The following is a 22305-nucleotide window of genomic DNA, read 5'->3' as shown; positions in this document are numbered from 1 at the left end:
TACTGTAGTAGTCTCATTGAAAATTAGAAATTAGGAAGGCTTCATACACATAGTAGAAAAAAGCAGTAACGAACTAGAAAATTATCGGTAATACATAAGACATATAAAGGACTAATTTCCTATCTTCTTCTTTAAAGAGCTAATACAAATCAACATGGGGGGAATAATAGAAATAGGCAGAGAGCAAAATCATATAGTTTACTGAGAAATGAAAAAGCAAGAAACCAATACAATTGTAAAAACACACATCAGTATTTCCAGCACTTTGGAGGCTGTGGCAAGAGTCCGGGCTACATCACAAGACTCTTTCTCAATAAAACAAAAATATAACTGAACAAGCTAAGAAATTGCAATGTTCATTTGTTTCCAGGTCTATTGGAATTTCTGTGCTTCATCCCCTCTTCTTTATAGTATCTTCTCTCCTAAAACTTCTCTTAAAAACTTCTGTAGGAATGTAAAAATGCTTGAGTAGAAAGCCAAAGACTTGATCTTCTGCTACCATTTTAGAAAAAGGAGTGTTCCACTAGTGTCTGCTAAAATAGTCTAAAAATTCCTTAAAATTTGGGATCCTTCATGTGAAAGGGTATCAATGTATGTGAATTAATGCACCTTCTATCTGGCAAATATCATGTAACCCTTCTATTAATTACAATAAAAATATATGAAAAAAAAATTGGGGTCCTTTAGTAAATGTCAAAATGTGCTTTTATTGTTCTTTGCACAATCTAAATAATTTATAATGAAATTATAGCCACAGCTATAAGGATCTGGGGGGAACTTTTTGCAGCTATTAAATTAAAAAGTAATGCCAGAAACTTCAAACTGATTCATTTCTATATAAAAGGAGGAATATATACACAGTTTCATAAATATTTTGTTTTTAATTTTGATCTCTAGACATTAATATTGAATTTACATTAACTCTGCACAAAATCTTGATTTTTATTTTTTTGCCAGTCCTGGGCTTAAGCTCAGGGCCTGAGCACTGTCCTTGGATTTTTCTCAAGACTAGCACTCTACCACTTGAGTGAGCCTTAGCACCACTTCCAGATTTTTTTTCTATGTATGTGGTACCTAGGAATCGAACCCAGGTCTTTGTGCATGGTAGGCAAGCACTCTACCACTAGGCCAAACTCCTGGCCCCAAGATCTTGATTTTTTTTTTTTTTTAAAAAAAGCAAAACTCTTAATTTTCTGCATATTCTTAAAAAAAAAACAAACAAACTGCATGAAGACCCGGGTTCAATTCCTTGGTACCACACACATAGAAAAAAGCCAGAAATGGTGCTGAGGCTCAAGTGGTAGAGCTCTAGCCTTGATAAAGTCCAAGGTCAGTGTTCAGTACCTGAGCTCAAATCCAGGACTGGCAAAACAAAACAAAACAAAAAACAACAACAACAAAAAACCCAACTTTTTGTATTTTGCATGAAAATTCTAATTATGACGCACGTAACAAAGCAAAAAGAATTGTGAAGACTTTTTGTTGTTTTTTTTGTCAGTTGTGATTCCTGAACTCTGAGCCTGAGCGTTGTCCCTGAGCTCTTCAACTCAAGGCCAGCACTCTACCACTTGAGCCACAGCACCACTTCTGGTTTTCTGGTGGTTAACTGGAGTCTCATGGAATTTCATGTCCAGGCTGGCTTTAAACATGATCTTCATAGTGGCTTCTGAGTAGCTAGGATTACAGGTGTAAGCCACTGGTGTCCAGCCATGAAGAATGTTGTTGGCAACACTGGTTTTAATTTTATGTTTTCGTTTTGTTTTTGCCAGTTGTGGGGCTTGAACTCAGGGTCTGAGCACTGTCCTTGGGTTTTTCCTCAAGGCTAGAGCTCTACCACTTGAGCTGCAACACCACTTCCAGCTTTTTGTTTTCTATGTATGTGGTACCGAGAATTGAACCCAGCTCTTCATGCATGCTAGGCAAGCACTCTACTACTAGGCCAAACTCCCGGCTCCTGGTTTTAATTTCAAAAACACATTCCAATGGAATGAATCTCAGGGACAGGATTGTGGCCTAGTGGTTGAGTGCCTGCCTAGAATGCACAAAGCCCTGGGTTTGATTCCTTGCTACCACATACACAGAAAAGACTGGAAGTGATGCTGTAGCTCAAGTGGCATAATGGTAGCCTTGAGCAAAAGTGCTCAAGGATAAGTGAGGCCCTAAGTTCAAGCCAAGACTGACAAAGAAAAAAAAAAAAAGAAACGCAAAGATATTCAATCATGTTAAAGTATCTGAGGATTCTGGGCCAAGTGCCCTGGTACACTTCCTCTCTGTTCCCCATATAAACAATGACAATATGTTGGCTAAGAACTCACTGTGCTTTTATTTCCTCCCATTCTAATTACAGTGGAGAAACAACCAAGCAATTGTAACTCAAGTCTATAGGGGAAGAGATGCCTTATTTAGTAAAAGAATCCCAATGTCCTTATTATGTTTTCTTATCATTATTATTTCCTTTTCTTCCCCTCCAGACTTAAATCAACCTAATTCTCTATGAAAATCACCTCGGTTAATAGTAAGTCAAGACTCCTTGCAACTCACAGAATAGTTACAAACACAGAAGAAATATTAGAAGAAATGTTTCTTTTTTTAAAAAAAATGGGAAAACAAAAAAGCAGGTGTTTTATAACTTATGGTTTAAGTTTTATATTTACAAAGAGTAATTATAAACTATCTTTCAGAAAACCTACTACGTTTATATTAAAGTACTAACAGCTAAGAATGTTTTGGGAGCTGCAAAAAATGGGTTAATATGACAAACATAAAACAATATAGTCAGTTAAACCATTTGCTTAGAAAAGGAAAGAATGGGAGGGATGAGGGGTATGTGAATTTGTGGCAGCCTTAAAAAAGCAATTTTGCTAAATTATAAGCAATTAAATTCCAAAGGCTTTTTTTAAAGGCTGTTATAACTCAATATTTTAGAAATAATAAATATAAGCTCTGTAAAATTTCCCTTCATGGAACTTTAGAAACATCATTTTTTGTTTTTTGGTTCTATTTGGTCAGTATAGGGGCTTGAACCCTGGGGCCTGGGTGCTCTTCAGTTCAAGGCTACCACCTTACCCCTGGAGCCACAGCCCCACTTCCTCTTTTCTAGTGGTTCATTGGAGATAAAGAGTCTCATGGTCTTTAGTGCCCGGGCTGGCTTTGAAATGCGATCCTCAGATCTCAGCCTCCTGAGTAGCTAGGGTCCCTAGGATTACAGGCATGCACCACCATGCCTGGCGAAACACAGTTCTTATAAAATTAATTTTGCAAGTCTTCTAAGAAGATTTTGTCACTTTCCTCATAAAATTTAGTTTGATCTTTCTTCTCCCATCTCTACATTTCAAGAGCTAAATGTATTTTTCAGAAATTAAGGTCTTCTTACTTCAGTACATATCAGAAACTGACAGACATTAAGCACCTTGTAGGTTACCACATTTTCTTACCAAAGTAAGCAAATTAAAACACACTAACTAACTAAAGATGCAGCTTAGAAGAGAGCAATGGACTAGCATGTGTAAGGCTCAGTGATGCCCGAAATCCAACCCAGCCACCAGGAAGACAGGAAGTAGGAGGCAAGGAAGGGAACCAGAGGGAGGGAGGAAGGAGGGATAAGAGGATGCAGTTTTTATAAATGTAAATTTTAAGTAACTAAAATCCTAATATTTTCAAGTTTTTTTTTTTAACTGGTATTTGATTAAGCTATATACAAATAATATTGCAGAACTGACAGGAAATCTCAGTTATTTATATAAATCAATACAAACTTAGGTATCACATTCCAAAATATAATCCAAAAGAAAAATATATGAAAAAGAATATTCTGTTCACGAAAATATAATAGTGCTTAGAGAACAATTATTACTTAGAGAACAATATGGTAATATTTATCAAAGTTTGGGCGTATGCATCCTTTGGACCAACAAGTTGGAATAATATCTTATAGATATTTAATGTCTTAATTTGTAAACATTCTATTTTCTAAGCCTAACTTCTCAAAAGCTAGCTCATGTGAGCTAAATTAGCATGGACTATGTTGATAGCATTCACTATCAACAATATTATTCTAGCTCTAGAGTAAAATGACCCAAATCGCTGTTAGCGAATGGCTGTAAGAGAGGTTCTTAGTACACATTATAAAACTGGGACAGAATTTTGCTGGCACAAGTCAACTTCAGGGAAGCATTAATGGAAACAGTACAGAAGGGGGGAAAAAAATCCTACCTTTAACTGTTTTTACAAATGTTTCTTTTTCTTTATTTGGATCTTTTTCATCTACTAAAATCCCATGGAAAATACGACCAAAAGTCCCTAAAAGGAAACAAAGTAATAATTTATAAGATTATAGGAAATCTTCATAAGGTTACAATACAGCTTTCTGGTACAATATAATTTCAACACAAGGGCAACGACAAGGGCATTCACTATCAACAATATTATTCTAGACCTAGAGTAAAATGACCCAAATTACTGTTATTGAATGGCTGTAAGAGAGGTTCTTAGTAACTATGAAATACTTTATCTTGCTTTTTCAAACACAGTATCTAAACTAAGTAGAGGGAAATTTCTTCTCTGCATTACTTAAATAAACGAGTTACATAACCAGGAGCACTGGAGTTTAGTGATGGACTCTCAATACAGGTATCATTTATGAGCTTCTGGGATTGGCCTCGGAGCAAATATGAAAGGAGAAAAACAGACTCTCTCTCTCTCTCTGCTGCACAGCTTTAAAAGGAGATATAGAGGGGAGCATCAAAGGGTACAGATCTTGGATAAAGATAATGGGCTCCATCCTTCTACCCCTCACTATTTTGAAGGTCTTAGAGCAGCTGTTTAAGTCATTGGTAACATATTCCTAAAAACTAACAGTAGGAAGAAAAGTTGTAATCTTTGGAATGGGAAGGGGAGTGGCTAAAAATGAACTCTGAATATAATTAGGACATTGCTAACAAGAAGCATCCTAGTCAAGTGCAAGTGACTCATGCTTGTAATCCTAGCTACTCGGGAGGCTGCAAGCATGCACCACTGGGCTCTCAAGCTTTTAATTAATTAATAAAAGCTAACATCTACTTACTCTCTTGAGTACAGGTCTATAAACTAGCTAGGTTGATGAAATAAATAAGTTTATAAAATAGTCTTCAAATACTGAAAAATGAATGAGAAAAGAATCTGCTTCCATTAGTTACCACTTGCCATTGAGAGCAATTTAAGTCCCTTAAACCTAACCACTAGATGGATACAAGAAAAATATGCATCCACAACATTTCAAAATAAATTATAGCCAGAAAAAAAGTAATTCTCGAATGTCCCTAATCAACATCCTAAAACTCAAAAAAGAAAATGAGGACTAGCAAGAGGGAAAGGAAAGGCTACAGCTCTCTACCTAATACTATTAGTTGTTATTTAATGTCATGAACCTTATTTTTATCGAATCTTCATACTAGTCTAAGAATTACAAAGACTACTACTACTTAACCAGAACACTGTCTACATTTTCAGAACAGGAGACTGAAGATCTTAGATATCACATGATTTCTCTAAGGTCATGCAGAGTAATATATGCTGGAAGTCGAATTTGGTTCTAACTTTATTCTATTCCATCTGCTACAATCTACACTCTCTGTCATAAAGAAAACACTTGGAGAACAGTATTTCAAGAGGCCTGCTGGGAAATGATTACATTATTTAGAATAAAACACAAAATATACCTTAACGTTAGCAAACATGATGCTTTATATACTTAAAAATTAAGAACTGAACCAAAGCTGTGTAAGATGTTTTTAAACCTAAAACAAATGTGAAATCAAAAATAATTTTTTTCAAAACTGACATTTAGATAATAAATACCTTCTTGAAGTACATCTTTTAGAGTTATCCTCTCCCTAGATATTGCTATATCTTTCACCTTGGCTTTGGCCTCCAACAGAGTGACACTTCTCAAGTCGTTCTTCTCTATTCGCAAGGTAGGATAACCTGAGGAGCCAACAAAGCCAGACCAAGCAATATAAATACCCTTAATTATGGTATAGGGGTGAAACAATTCAGTTACTTCCCCCCAAACATCTCATATTATAGCACATGAAAACACACATCAAAAAATCTGTTCATTAAAAGGAAATTAAGCCAGGTACTGGTGGCTCATGCCTATAATCCTAGGTATTCAGGAGGCTGAGATATAAGGATCAAGGTTCAAAGCCAGCCTGGGCAGAAAAGTCCCCAGGAGACTCATCACCAATTAACTTCTTAACTAGAAGTGGTAGGGCCAGGAGTTTAACATACTGGTAGAATGCTTGCCTAGCATGCATGAAGACCTGGGTTCAATTCCTTGGTACCACATATATAGGGAAAAAAAGCAGCCAGAAATGGTGCTGTGGCTCAAATGGTAGAGCTCTAGCCTTGAGAAAGTCTGAGGATAAATGACAGTGCCCAGGCCCTGAGTTCAAGTCCCAGGCCTGGTCAAAACAAAACTAGAAGTGGTGATGTGGCTCAAAGTGGTAGAGTACTAGTCTTCAACAAAAAGAGCCCAGGGACAGTGCCCAGACCCTCAGTTCAAGCCCTACAGTCAACTGAAAAAAAAAAAAAAAAAAAGAGGAACTTAGTGGCTTGGGACATGAATTGACTAGCATGAATGAGGTTCTAGCAACTCATACTAATTTTCACTTTTAAAACCTAAATTTTGGCTAGCCATGTTGGCTTATGCCTATAATCCTAGCTATTCAGCAGGCTGAGATCTGAGGATCATGGTTCAAAGCCAGCCCTGGCACTGAAATCTGTGAGGCTCTTATCTCTAATTAACCACCAGAAAACCAGAAGTGGCACTCTGGCTCCAGGGGTAGGGCAGTAGCCTTGAGCTGAAGAGCTCAGGAACAGTGTCCAGGCTCAGAGTTCAAGTCCCACAACCAACCAAAAATAAATAAATAAATAAAATCTGAATTTCATTCGTACATTTTTGTCCAATCTTCGGGTTTGACCTAAAGGCCTAGGCACTGTCCCTGAGCTTCTTTTTTTTTTTTTTTTTGGCCCCCTTCTCTTTCTGGCCCCGCTCGCTCCGGCCCGGCTAGGCTCCCCCTCCAGCTCCGGCCCCGCTCACTCCGGCCCGGCTAGGCCCCCCTTTCTAGCTCAGGCCCCGCTCGCTCCGGCCCCGGCTCGCTCCCGCACGCTCCGGCCACCACTCGGTTGGGCTCTGTTCACTTCAGCTCAGCTCGCTTCTTTCGCTCTTTCGCTCTCTGTCGCCGTCGCAGTCTTGTCTCTGCCACTTTTCCGGTTTGGTTGTGTCTCGTCTCTGCCACTTCCGGCTTGGTTGTGTATGTGGGATACCGAGGAATCGAACCCGGGTCTTTGTGCATGCTAGGCAAGCACTTTAACCGCTAGGCCAAACTCCCGGGCCCTCCCTGAGCTTCTTTTACTCAAGGCTAGCACTCTACAATTTGAGCCACAGTGCCACTCCTGGATTTTTCTGTGTATACTGTACTAAGGAATCAAACCCAGGCCTTCATGCATGCCAGGCAAGCACTATACTACTAAGTTACATTCCCAGCCCCCGAATATCATTCAGTGCTTCAGAAACAAAGGCTGAAGTTCAGATCTAATTTATCACAAATTATATTTACAACATGATGTACATGTGTCATAAGTACATTGACCAAAGGAGATCACTGACAGACCACAGAAAATAGCATTAGAATTAAATTAACTCTTACTGGTGATAGGAGTTGCGTTGTTGGGTGTGTCAGCTCTCAGATACTGAGTTGTCTGGGTAGAAGGCTGAGAAAGCCCTTGGGAACTACTGCTGGCACTAATGCTGCAAATAATTTTTAGGAGACAAGTATTTGACAGATGAGTTTCAACAAGAAATTTCTTTTCCTACAAAATGCAAGTAGCATTATTGTCTGCCTAAAATCCTAAAGGCGATCACAGTAATGCACAAATCACTATCACAGGTTCCATATTGAAAATTCCATTTACCTCATACGGTAGAGCTCTATTTCTACCCACAAAATTAACATGCAGGTTCATCTGAGCAAAGTTATTAAAAAATGGAGGTACTGGCCGGAAGTTTGGCCTAGTGGTAGAGTGCTTGCCTAGCATGCACGATGACCTGGGTTTGATTCCTTGGTACCACATACAAAGAAAAAAGCCAGAAGTGGTGCTATGGCTCAAGTGGTAGAGTTCTAGCCTTGAGAAAGCCCAAGGATAGTGCTCAGGCCCTGTGTTCAAGGCCTAGGACTGGCAAAAATAAATAAATAAAAAATAAAAAAATGGGGCCGGGAGTTTGGCCTAGTGGTTGAGTGCTTGCCTAGCATGCATGAAGACCTGGGTTCGATTCCTCGGTACTACATACATAGAAAAAAGCCAGAAGTGGTGCTGAGGCTCAAGTGGTAGAGCTCTAGCCTTGAGAAAGTCCAAGGACAGTGCTCAGGCCCTGAGCTCAAGCCCAGGACTGGCAAAAAAAAAAAAAATTAATTAATTAAAAAATGGAGGTACTAGTTTTCAGATCTTACGTAAGGATATGTATCCCTGTACCTCACATGAAGATATGTTAGAGAACTATGGTCCATCATTCAAGGAAAAGCCCATGCTGTTTAATTAGATTGTTTATGTTTATAAAAGGAACAAAAAGAAGGGCTTTTAATGATGGCTATGAATCAAAAGGCCGAGAGATGAGAGAATAATCACATCAAATCAATGTGCCAACATGTTCAAAGTTTAGGAAGCAATATCCTATCTGGTTCAAGTTTGTTTAATCACATTCATTTTCCTTCTCCCAATTCCCCAATGGCACTTTTTAAAAAGAATTTGCAAGTCTGTAGGATAGGGACAGTATATAATGCTATAAACTCTAAAACAGGAGATCCAGGAAATGGAAGACACATGTAATTGTTAATCCTGTGCTTGAGAGTGCTATAAATGCTCCCCTCAGTGGGTAGCAAGCAGGATCCATGGAGATCACCCTTGGGCACATTCCAGCTTCACTGTCTTAGTCCTTTCAATGTTGCAGCAGTACAGAAATGAACCATATTAACTGAGCATGAAGAGTGAAAGCAGATGGCAAAACAGGCCTTCCATGCCTCTTAAGTACACAATCAGTGGAGTCCAATCACAGGGTCCAACTTTCCTAAGTATGGAAAATCGTTTAACTACTTCTCTATACCTATGTCTGTATTTTGAAAGACTAGTGACTTAAAAACATATAGTGACTATATATTGCTATGTATTCCACAACACTTCTCCATGAATTTTTTTTAATTTCAAAAGCCCATACATATATTTAAAAATGTAAAAGGGAAATAAGAACTTTAAACCCCTATGTAGCCTTTTTTTCAAATCACTAATGAACAACCTACTATTGTTTGTTGTAACAAACACTTCTGAAAAGTGAATGTTAAAAATGAAGGCAAGATGCCCACCAATAAACAGTTACCCTACCTAGTTTGCTAAAGATACTTTGTATCTCAAGGATTTATCAGGCCTTCATAGAAGAGTTCTAGAAGACTTTTTAAGGACTAAGGTTATTCAAGAACTGATCTACATGAGCCTACAGGTACAGGTAGTATAGTAAAGGGGTAGCACAGGGGCCAGGAGTTTGGTCTAGTGGTAGAGTGCTTGCCTAGCATACACAAAGACCTGGGTTTGATTCCTCGGTACCACATAGAAATAGCCAGAAGTGGTGCTGTGGGTCAAGTGGCAGAGCTTTAGCCTTGAGAAAGCCCAAAAACAGCACTCAGGCCCTGAGTTCAAGCCCCAGGACTAGCAAAAAAATAAAAATAAAATAAGAGGTAACACAGGTCTTGAAATCATGATTGCCAATACCATTAATCCTTGCTACATGAGTTAGACAAAACTATTCAGTCCTTTCTGAGCCTCCAACTCCTTAGAGATCAGAGAATACTGCCCCATGACCAAATGGCTAATAAGAGCACAAGAAGAGATGAATGAATAAAACATTTATACACTGACCCTCTTATTACCAGTTGCTTTTATTATTATGAACATTATGCATCCCAATCCTTACAGGCATTACGAAATGTGCATATCTGAGTACGACTAGAGCATCTAGTTAGAAATCAGTTGAGGATGCCTGTAATCTAGCTACCCAGGAGGCTGAGATTTGAGGATGAAGGTTCAAAGCCAGCCTGGGCACAAAAGAACCACTTAACTGCTAGAAAAAACAGGAAGTGGGGCTTGGCTCAAGAGTAGGACGGTATTGAGCTGAAGAGCTCAGGGACAGCGCCCAGGGCCAGGGGTAGGGCAGTAGCCCTGAGCTGAAGAGTTCAGGGTCAGCAGCCAGGACGAGTTCAAGCCCCATGACCCACAAAAAAAAAAAAAAAGGGAAGAAATAAATCAGTTGAGGAAATAAAAAAATTTCAATGATTTATTCGTAAAATGGGATTCAAAAATCTACATCGTTCTGTGGAGCTCAAATTTATTATATGTGTGAAAGCACAACTTAAATACTACCTGCAAACATCACTGGTTGCTAAATAAACATGGATTCCATTTCTCCAAGTCAACTGAACAGTAGATGGCACTCTTGTGTCTCCTCAGAACTTTTTTGAGAGACTATGGAAACAAGTGTTATGGGCTATCTGTGTCTGTTTTTCTAATCGATTACTGAGTGTGGAAGGGGGAGCAAATAAGCAGAAAGCAAAACACTATGCTAAGTGGAAAGAATCTGTGTTGACTATGACAGCAACAAGAAGCAATGGAAAAGTGACCTGACATCTAATTTGCATAGCTACACCACTATAACATCAAACTGTGTATTTGCTAATAGTATGAAACTATACATTTGTTTCTCAGAAATAAGAAATATTAGTTATGGAGATATTACTTTAGAATGAAATTACAGCCCTAGAACATTAGAACCTTACATCACTGGTACCTGTGCATTACAGATAAGAACTGAGACAAAGAGAGGCACACAACTCATTTAAGGCCATAACACAAATAAGTTTTACAGATAAAATTCAAACACAGATGGCTTAGCTTCTGAGGCACTCCTACTAATTACTGGGCTGTGCTCTGAAAATATTAAATTGCTTTTACTCAGATAACATCTAAAAATGTACAAAGAGGCCAAGAGTGTGGCCTAGGGGTAGAGTGCTTGCCTAGCACGCACCAAGTCCTGGGTTAGATTCCTCAGTACTACATACACAAAAAAAGCCAGAAGTGGTAGAGAGCTAGTTTTGAAACCTCAGAACTGGCAAGGCGGGCGGGGGGGGGTGTGTCAAGTATGAAGAATGGAAAGGGTGTGGACTGGGAAAAATTAAACAGACATTAAGAAGGTTTAATGGATTACCAAATCATAAAGCTAGGACTATGTCAGTCAGTAACTGAGAATCACTGACTATCATTAGGAATGGGAAAGAACTGTTGGTTGTGAAAAATGCCTGGAATTCCTTCTTCAGCTCCCACTCTACCGTGACTATCTCACATTGGCCTCATCTCTGCCTCACCCACGTGGGTGCTTACAATATCACAAGCATCAATTTTATAAACTTTTATAATTATGGACTAATGTCAAAGATTAACTACTTGACAGCCTTAGTAGTATAATTTTTATCTTCTCAATCCAGCATAATATCTCACCCACTATTTCTCAAACTGAAGGTACATTAGAAAAACGCTGATTAGGGATGGGGGGAGGGAAATAGGGACCAAAACATGAGAAAGGGTATCAATGTTTGTGAAGTAATGCACCTTCTATCTGGTGAATATAATGTAACCCTTCTATTAATTACAATAAAAAATATGGAAAAGAAAAAAGAAAAAAACGCTGACAGCCAGGCATGTAACCCTAGCTACTCAGGAGGCTGAGATCTGAGAATCAAGGTTCAAAGCCAGCCTGGGCACACAACGACCTGAAACTCTTATCTCCAATTAACCTCTAGAAAACGGGAAGTGGGGCTTGGCTCAAGGGTCGGGTGGTAGTCTTAAGCTAAAGAGCTCAGGGACAGCGCCCAGGCCCCTCACCCCCCCCAAAAAAGAAGAAGAAATTGGCTGTAAAAAAGAAATTGATGGGCCGGGAGTTTGGCCTAGTGGTAGAGTGCTTGCCTAGCATGCAGAAAGACGTGGGTTTGATTCCTCAGTACCACATACATAGAAAAAAGCCGTAAGTGGTGCTGAGGCTCAAGTGGTAGAGCTCTAGCCTTGAGAAAGTCCAAGGACAGTGCTCAGGCCCTGAGCTCAAGCCCAGGACTGGAAAAAAAAAAAAAAAAAAAGAGAGAGAGAGAGAGATAATGAAGCCAGGTGCTAGTGGCTCAAGCCTGTAATTCTAGCTATTCAGGTAGCTGAGATCTGAGCACTGTGGTTAGAAGCCAACCCCAGCAGGAAATCTGTGAGACTCCTACCTCTATTCAACTATTCAGAAAAAGATGCAAGTGGCACTGTGACTGAAGTGGTAGAATGTCAGCCTTGACAACAAGAATGTTAATGAGTTCAAGCCCCAGGACAGATGAAAAATTAAAAAAAAAAAATTGATGCAATTGGCTGATGCTCAGACACAGCCAATTACATCAGAATCTCTGGAAGGTATTGGTAGGTTCAAAAGGTTCTCCCTGACACTCAATGATGTATTTCATTTGTGGATGGAAAGATGGGAGGATGGAAAATGATGGAAGAAGGAACTATTTTAAAGGCAATGGGAAGCAGGAGAAATCATGACAATGGGATAGAAAACTCCTTGGATTTCTAAAAGAATTCTTCTCAATAAGTAATAAACTATAACTCATGACTATACAAATTTTACAAGACATAAGACAGTGATAAATTATTTTTCTCTTAGCTAGAGCTAACATCCCACTGTGTCAGGGTATGTGGCACAATATGTGGATTTCCACACATATATAAATAATCTGTTTTTTTTTTCATTTCCAAAAATATATACAGTACCTGTCATCCAGTTCAATCCTTTTCATACTATGAAGGTGCAAAACGGCTAAAATTATTGCTACAAGAAATATTACTGCACAACAAACTCCTACACTAATGTAAAACACACGTGTAGAAGTGGTTGGTGCTGCATGTACAGGATCATCTAAAAAAAAAAAGCACATTAAATTTTTTATACAAATAACTACCGTAATATCCATAGTGAATAACATGTTCTTTGTAAAAAGGTTCCATTTCATGCACCTTTGACTTTATCAGTTACCTATTGGTGTTGGTATATGGTCACATAATTTTTGATGGTTTTGCTATATTCATAAAAACGATTTTAAATAAAACCAGGTTAATAACAGATATGCACAAGTGGCATAACTAAAATACACCAGTGTGTAACACATACTAGAGCACTGCTGTCTCAGAATTTTCTGAGGCCAAGAAATGTTCTGAGGCCAAGAAATGTGGCTTCTGGCCACACTGGCAATGTATCACTAGAATGAAAATTTAATTTTATTTCATTGAATTTAAAATCTGAATGAAATTGGCTAAGGGTTTAGGTCCAAGGCACAAACTGCATTTTCCAACTTCTGCTATTAAGATTTTACACCTGTTTTATGTTCCTTCTTTAATTATGATCACTCAATGAAGCAAATCACAATATCTTGCTTCTAAAAGAGTTCAACTTATTACAAAACATATGAATTTAATTCTAAAGGTATTAAATCTTCAAAGTTTCACTTAATCTATATTGAACTGTAATATAGCAGTGAAATACATAGCAAGGTGTTACAATTGTTTAACAAAGTAGAAAACGTAAGCCTTCCAAGCTCATAGGCAATCAACCATTTTTCACCCTCAATAATGGAGAAAGATAATACAGTAAACTTACAAATAGTTCTGCTAGTGTTTTTGTCCATTGCTGAAGTTTTTACTTCTTCAAGTTCTGTATTAAAATGAGAAAAAAATAATTTAGACATTCTTTTGCATTGAAATCTTTAAGTACTATAATAACATTTTCTCAATTTTGTACATATTAAGCAAATTGAGAAGGTATGAATCCTTCTATTTATCATTACATTAACCTTAGCAGACAGTAGCAGTGGGAGATCCACAGAATAAAGACCATATTTTGTCTAGAATTCTGCTATCGATAGCATTAGGGTACCAAAGTATCAATTACCCTCTTACATCTATATAAAATATTTTGTTAAATAGCTTCCTTACTTTTATAACACATTTTCCTTCGTTTAAAATTTAAGACTGTAAAATTTTTTGAAGAATTTACTGTCAAGTTGAGCTGCATTAGTATCATCACTTCAGAATCTACTTTGCCAGTACAGGAAAGCTCGACCCGAAACACTGTTTAAAGGGAAAGAGAAAAATATTTTAATTTTCTAAAAATCAATACCCCAAATATCAATAGAAGACATTTCAAAATCATTTCTAATAAAAAATACATTTAAATAAAAATTTTAAAAGCTATAAGAAAGTATACTTTTAGATCACTATAGCTTTAAATATAAGTATTTTATTCTTTACAAGGCTGAGCACAGTGGCTCATGCCTGTAATTCTAGCTATTCAATGTTCTCAAAAATAACCTAAATACAAAGAGCTAGGGGTATGGCTCAAGTAGCTGAGTACCTGCCTAGCAAGCAAAAGGCATCAAAAAAGGAAAGAAAAGGAGAAGAAAAAGAAAGAAAGAGAGGAAGGAAGAGAGGAGGAGAGGGAGGGAAGAAGAGAGAGAGGGGAAAAAGGAGAAATAAAAAAGAAACAAAAAAATCAGTTATATAAGAACAAAAGAACATTGAAGAACAGACATAAATGAACAATTATTTTCAACTTTTGCTCAGTAGTTTTACTATATCACTTTTTCTTACAAATCCTGTTATTCTAATACACTAAAGTTACAGAATAAGGCAGAACACGTGGACTTTTCCAGCCACCATTTCAACAATAACAAAAATCATATAAAAAAAAGAAAAACAACTCAGAACCAAAAAACAATTATTTATTGTTCTTAAGTGTTCTAGTTAATTCATTTAAAAATGTAAATACTGAGCTAGAACCTGGTGGCTCACACCCGCAATCCTAGCCACCTCGGAGGCTGAAATATGAAGATCATGGTTAGAAGTCAGTATGGACAGGAAAGTCCATGAGACTTTTATCTTCATTTAACCAACCACCAAAAGTGGAGCTACATGGTTTAAGTAGTAAAGCATTAGACCTTCAGGAACAGTGCCAATGCCCTGAGTTTAAAAAAAATTAAAATAAGTAAACACTATAAAAAATAGCATTAACAGCATCATTATTATGTACTGTTCTATGTGGGGTAAGCATGAGACATCAAAAATAAAATATGCCACCATTCTTAGATAGGGTCAAAGTAAGAAAATCAGATAAATACTGAAACTGTAAGATGGTGGAGCTCCTGTGAGCTTAAAAGTTGTTAACTAATACAGCTTTTTAAAATATACCACTATATCCATATTGGGAACTGATAGTCATGTAGTATGTTTGGAAGCACTATCCTCCCAGAACAGGAAGCAAGACTCTATACTCTATCTCAAAAATACCCAGTACACAGCTGGGCCCAGTGGCTCACGCCTATAATCCTAGCTACTCAGGAGGCTGAGGTGTGAGGATCATGGTTCAAAGCCAGGCTGGGAACCAAAGACCATAAGATACTTATCTCCAATTAACCACTAGAATATCAGAAGTGATGCTGTGGTTCAAGGAGCAGGGGGGTACCCTTGAGCTGAAGAGCTCAGGGACAGCAACCAGGCCCAGTCCACCTCCCCCCCCCAACAACAAAAAGTAAATAAATAAATAAATAAATATCCAGTGCAAATAAGTGCTGGAGGGATGGCTCAGATTTGATGGAATTATGAAAAGCTACCTTACATAGCCGTAATAATCGAACAGCTGCTTTAATGAATATCATTTTTTCAATCGTTTAGTTTAGGATTCTTTTCCCACAAGTTTACTGGAGTAAGGGATGCTAATAAACTTAATGCCATGTGGTCAGATGTACATGGGAAATGCCAAGGCAGGACACACTGGAAATTAATCTAAGAAAGGAAAAACCAGAGACAGAGACTCATGTGGAGGCCAAGTCAGCAATGCACGTAAGAAAGTAAGGAAAAGCTGAGCACTAACAATTCCAGAAAGATGGAAGAAAAGGGAATAGTTCAGGAACACAATGTAAACCATCATACTTATGAAAATTACTTTTCAGAGAACTTATATCTATATATATCTAGTAAGACACTACAAATCAGTAAACTGTCCTTCTGGGAACATGGGAAGGGCAGCAAAAGCCAGTATGTTACCTCTGTCTTCAAGGACTCTTACCTGATAAAGTGCGTGGAACTTCCCCCTGAACAGAAATGTTGACCTGGGGCATGTCCATAGCCACAAAATTGTCTACTTGGAATCCTAGTTTATATTCAACCTGCAAAATGAAGAGAAATAATGCACATCAGATCTGTAATAACTAAAAGGACATTAATATATTAACCTTGTTGATTAGCTTTGTAACATTACAAATAATGAAACTTTCATAAACACAAATAACTCAGCTATCAAATCTACATTGTCAGAAACAGTTCTAGAAACTTCCCTCTCTTTGGTGTCCAGAATACTAGTACCACTCTCCCCTAAAGCCTATCAAAGATGATTTCAGAAATCCGTCTGAGATCTACATAGCCATCAACAAAGAAGCCTGGAGAGTCAGATAAACAACCAATGAATTGTAATACATACTTTGCAGGTAGTAACTACTTACCAATGCCTTCTCTCATGGATGAAAATAAAAAGCTCTGGAAGCATCTATGTGGCTAAAAAAGTTTCCAGCACATAAGCCATATTCTCTAGTCTTGCTCTTCCCACATTTATAGTTTGAATGATGAGTATCACCTAAAGGTTCAAGTGTTTAACGTTTGGTCCCTAGCAGGGCTCCATTGGAAGCTTGTGGACTTTGGTGAGTAGACTTAGTCAGGGGTTCTTGGTCACTGAGAACATGCCCCCATATGGGATGGGGAGACCTGCCCCTTCCTTTTTCTTAGCTTTCTGGTCATGAGATGAGTACTTCTGCTCTCCCACAAGTTCCTATCATGTGCTGCCTTTTTCACAGGCCAAACAGATCAAGGATAGAAACATCAATAAATACAAGCCAAATAAACCTTCCACTTTTTTTTGGGGGGGGGGGGGGTTGTGGGGCTTGAACTTTGGACCTTGGTGCTGACCCTGAGCTCTTCAGCTCAAGGCTACTGCCCTATCCTACACTCTACACTCTACCTGCCCTACACTCTACCTGAAAGTTCCTAAGCTAAACACTGCAGATGTATGTGAATACTAAACCTTTCTTCTCTGATAAGATGGGAACATGAGTATCATCTATTAGAAGCCAGACTCTGTGCCACATTCTGCTGTAGTGAGTCAATGACTTGCTATTTCAGCTAGGAAACATTACTAGCCTTAGCACATGGCAGTACCATGGTTACCACCAGAGGATGCCAGAGAGCTAGCTAGGCAAGTATGGGCTGGGAATGAGGCTATGGCCCTATGAGGGGATGCAGGAGTCAAATAAACTATCTTTTCTCTAGCTCAGCCAGGCTACTTGGCTTTTATGTAGTCTGTATTCCAAAGGGGTATTACTGACACAAATATTTTGATACCTTTAGCTGGTTTGCTCCCTCTTTTACCATGCTGGATGACCCTAGCAATCTCACTGTCCCTTACTCCACTCCTGCTGCTGTCCAGCTGAGGGAATCACATCCTGAAGAGAGGCCCTGAGTTGTGCTCAGCAGTCCCTCCTCCACTGAGCTTTCTCTCCAATTTCTTTTTTTGTTGGTCGTGGTGCTTCTGAGCTCTGGGCCTGGGCGCTGTTCTTGAACTCTTCAGCTCAAGGCTAGCATTCTACCTCTTGAGCCACAGTGCCACTTCCAGTTTTCCAGTGATTAATTGGATATAAGAGTCTCACGGACTTTCCTGCTGGGGCTAGCTTAAAACCACAATTCTCAGATCTCAGCCTCCTGATTAGTTAGGCATGAGACACAGGCGCCCCACTGCTTTCTCCAATCTCTTCTGGACTTTACAAATTCTTTTGGACTTCACAAATTGCCCTTCTTGCAACCTCACTCACAAACAAGGTTCTTGTCCCTCAACTAACACTGTGGAACTCACTTTCTGACCTCTTTCCAGCACTGAGCCTTCTGTGAGAAGACCTCTTCTTCAAACTCTACTTTCAAGAAAAACTCTATTCTCTTCCAAAGACAAATTCTCCTTTCCCTAGTACACTAGGTTCTAGCTACTAATGAGCTCTCATTAACATCAGCTTGCTTCTCCTGCTCTCCTTTATTATCAATCTCCCCTACATGTACAATTAGCTATGAGGCCGATCTGTCTATCTAATGATCCTACAGCCTTCAGATTGAACAGACTCAAAGTTGAACATACTACTACATTTCTCCAAATTCACTGTTTCCTTTACTGTAGGTCCGATGTTATAAGCAAGAATAGCTGACCCCCAAGAAAGCAGAGAGGGTGCAGAACAGTCTAGCACTAATCTGTTAGTAGAGCAATGGAACAGGCAGTGAAGATGAGGTTGAGGGGAGCTGGGAAGGAGTGATAAAGTAGTGGAGAAGAGAGGCTGAAAAGGTGATCTTTTGGGCACATCATCAATAATAGCTTAGAAGAATATAAAGAATGAAAACATGGAAACCTGCCTACGCTTTTTGAGGGACTGCTAAATGTTGGAGGTCCTTGGGACTTTTAAATTGCAATTTCTGGAAATCAAAGAAGAAAATATCTATTATTGAAATCCAGCTTTCTCCACATTTTCCACATGTATTGATCTCTAAAGAATCTTTGCTAATTCCTCTTTGAAGAAACCAATCTATTCAAAGGCTAAATTTATAATCTACTGGAATGAAGAAATTTAAACAGCAGTTGTTAAGGGAAAAAAAGAAGAATGTGCCAAAATACTTTAGTAACCAGAGAAAATATAAAAATGTGAATATACCACAATATAAACATTTTTGGCAATCATTCTTTACTTGGAGCAAATGGCAATTGCAAATAGGCAGATGACAAGTAAATCTACCTCCTTCTGGAACACATACAGTACGAGTTTAAAGTGAATACATTTGCCTACCCTTGCCAATAGCCTTTTAATTTCTTCTTCCCCCCAGACCTGGGCTTGGGCTTAAGGTTTCAGGGCCTGAGCACTGTCCCTGGATTTTTCTCAATAGCCTTTTAATTTCTCTGAACTTACCAGTGTACTGCCAGTGTACCCCACTGTGGAGGGGACACAGAAGGCTGATCGCAAGGGGTTGCTGGTAGAACTCTAGCAAGCACCTACAGAGTTTCCTGACAATGCTGAAGGAATCCCTAAAGCCAGAGAGCAGCTATAGAGAAAGGGTGAGAGGTGGGAGATCATGCGCTATCAGCGTATTTTTTTGTATCTTTGGGCCAGCTAAAGTATGCCACCTAAAGAGGTGTAATTGCATCTATTTCCTGAACATTGGAGGAATGTTCTGAAATACGGAAGAACCAAGGTGCTGGTGAAAACAACCCAGTAGTTTTCTCTCTCTTTAAAAAAATATACATAGCCTTATGAGAGCATCTATGTCTATCTCAAATAAAATTAGCACTCACTGAGGCATGTGTGACATACATGTTAAGACAAACACAACTAAGGTCTCTGAGGGAACCACAATCTTTGGCAAGACAGAACAGTCATGTAAACATTGGAAAGCAACACTATTATCAAAACCTTTGATATGTGAAAACTAATGTTAAAATAGCTGGCGTTGAAATGATATATTAGGGAGTCTGAAGATCTTTTGAGGTATTTAATTTTCTGGAAGATTTTCAAAAGCAGGAACTGAGAGTTTCTGATAAAGTGTTAGAGCTTAGGAACCACAGCTGTCCTTCTGAAAATTCATGACTTTGCCTCAGAGCCAAATGACCAAGTAAAGAACTTGTCCCTCTCCTGCCCTCTTGGGGTGACTTATCTATGTCAGATCATGTCCACATGCTGCTTTTGACCATACTACACTACAGGATTAGGTAAGACCCTTTCCAATTCTGGGTCTTAGTTTACTCTTGTAGGACCTGATCAAAGTCCAATTACAGAAGGGAATATGATATAGCCACTTAAGAGGGATGAAAGTACAACTCTATATGAAGGAGCAGAGACTTTATCAGGTTACCTTGTTCAGTACTCTACAAATGCACGAAAGTATGCATAAGATTTATTTATGTATACCTACACACACAAGTTCAATACAATCAATATCATATAACTACTCTGTAATAATTTAAAAAATAGCCACAATAGGGATTTTTTTCATATATTTTTTTGTAGTAAATAGAAGGGTTACATTATATTCACTAGATAGAAGGTACATTACTTCACATAAATTGATACCCTTTCTCATGTCTTGGTGGGATTCTTATTTTTAGTAGTGGAACTATTTTTATTTCTCAAGTAAGATTCTACTCAGAAGCCTATATATAAACTTGATAAAAATAATCTTGGTTAGGAGAGAGGAAGTAGAAGTTCCACATACAGCCTCTCTGAGGAAAATCTTATATCCGAGGAACCTGAACAGTTGGAGGAGATATAAAGAATTCAGCAACAAGCAAGGTTCTGGGCAAGAGGTTCTGAAGTGCAAGCTGGGCACTGGTGGCTCAGGAATCTGAGATCTGAGGATCCAAGTTCAGAGCCAACTCAAGTAGACAAAATCTTATCTCTAATTATCTAGCAAGAAGCCAGAAATGGGGGGCGGGGCAGGGTAGGGGAATAGCTCAAGTGATAGAATGCATGAGTGCAGAAGAAGCCAAGCAAAGTGTGAAGCCCTGAATTCAAACCCTGGTACCAATGAGGGGAGGGGGGGGAAAGGTGTTAAGTTTTGGGGGTTAAACCCTCAGGTTAAAAAGCATCACAGTACAGACAAACGGGTTCATCTGCTGCACTTTGCTTTCACCTTGAATGTCACAACTATAAAACATGTACCAGATCCCTCAAATCTCCTCACAGGTGGGGTCTCCCGAACAATAGGGTCATTATCAGATCTGACTGTCCTTTCCCCAGCCTAGATCCGAATTCCATAAAAAACCCTAAAAAGGCCAGGCACAAGTGGCTCATTCCTGTAATCCTAGCTGCTAAGGAGGTTGAGATCTGAGGATCAAGGTTCAAAGCCAGCCCAGGCACTAAATGACCCCAGACTCTTATCTCCAATTAACTTCTAGAAAACAGGAAGCAGGGGTTAGCTTAAGGGTAGGGTGATGGCCTTGAGCTGAAGAACTCAAGGACACAGCCCAGGCCCAGGGGTAGGGCACTAGCCTTGAGCTGAAGAGCTGAGGGACAGCGCCCAGGCTGAGTTCAAGCCCCATGACCCACAAAACAAAACAAAACCTAAAAAGATCAAGTATGTGCCAAACACAGTACAGGAACTTTAGAGGCTCAAAATTTAAAATATAAATCTGGAAAGACTAAGTATTATAAGGGCATACCACCCACTGACCCTTCTGTCAAATACAGCCCTTGCCTCTGGGGTCTGTGTGGCCCTGTCATGGCAACTGCCAACCACTAGCTCTCTTACCTTGGACTTCGCATGCCAAGTGAAGTGCAGGAAATTTGTTTCACTGGGTACTAGCAGGTTAAAAGATAGAGCGTAGTGACTAATAAGGTCGTTTCTCACATAATAAAGTTCTGCATCAAGACCTAGAACAAAATAGGGAAAAATAATTAAGCACCTAAATATCCTCAAAATAAGACAATCAGTACCTCAAACACAGTGAAGAGAATATTGATGTACACATGTACATCACAAACATCTCACACATGTGCTGTGCTACCTTATAAAACAGGGGGACACTGTATTTTATTACCACCCACAAAGATGAAGAAATTAGGACTCAAAAAGTAGCTCTCCCTGCGGATGAATGGATACAGAAAATGTGGTATATATATATACAATGGAATTCTACACAGCCAACAGACAAGATAAAATAATGGCATTCGCAGGGAAGTGGATGAATCTAGAATGAATCTTGTTGAGTGAGACAAGTCAAGACCTAAGGTACAAAAGGCGCATGGTATCCTTAATATGTGGCTATTAGATCCAAAGAGTACAAGAGCGAGGACTCAATATTTGCATACCCAATGCTGTGGACATGGTAATGGAAATATAAACATAACTATATAGACATAAAAACCTATGACTGTATAGACATAATGTTTTATTTCATAAACTAATATATATCTATGACATACAAACCCTTTGCCTAATTTTGATTAAGTTCTAAAAACTAAGTGCCAGTGATTGTATATAGAGATTCCCTTCTTGAACACTTGTTTGTTAAACCTGTCATTTGAAATATGATGTAAAAATCAATGTTAATAAATTCTTTAATTAAAAAAA

At 38.7% G+C, this 22305-nt stretch overlaps 1 protein-coding gene across 2 annotated transcripts in view; it reads right to left on the bottom strand.

Annotated features, from left to right (window-relative positions):
* Positions 1-22305, bottom strand: part of Ryk (receptor like tyrosine kinase) — a 53305-nt gene that overhangs the window by 15578 nt on the left and 15422 nt on the right. Inside the window, exons 2-9 of one of the 2 annotated variants that reach the window (XM_090323617.1) lie at positions 21484-21605; positions 16226-16325; positions 14098-14232; positions 13763-13816; positions 12880-13024; positions 7689-7789; positions 5836-5970; positions 4213-4299 (exon numbers count right to left, since the gene is read on the bottom strand). In XM_090323617.1, coding sequence (XP_090179743.1) covers positions 4213-4299; positions 5836-5970; positions 7689-7789; positions 12880-13024; positions 13763-13816; positions 14098-14232; positions 16226-16325; positions 21484-21605 — 879 coding nt within the window. The remainder of the gene's footprint in view (positions 1-4212; positions 4300-5835; positions 5971-7688; positions 7790-12879; positions 13025-13762; positions 13817-14097; positions 14233-16225; positions 16326-21483; positions 21606-22305) is intronic. The other variant, XM_090323619.1, reaches the window with a different exon arrangement.

The sequence above is a fragment of the Megascapheus bottae genome, chromosome 32 (genome assembly GCF_031878675.1).
Source record: "Megascapheus bottae isolate mThoBot1 chromosome 32, mThoBot2.hap1, whole genome shotgun sequence".
NCBI classification, from domain to species: domain Eukaryota; kingdom Metazoa; phylum Chordata; class Mammalia; order Rodentia; family Geomyidae; genus Megascapheus; species Megascapheus bottae.
Note: the sequence above shows the minus strand (reverse complement) of the source record. Positions and strands in the feature narration are given on the sequence as shown.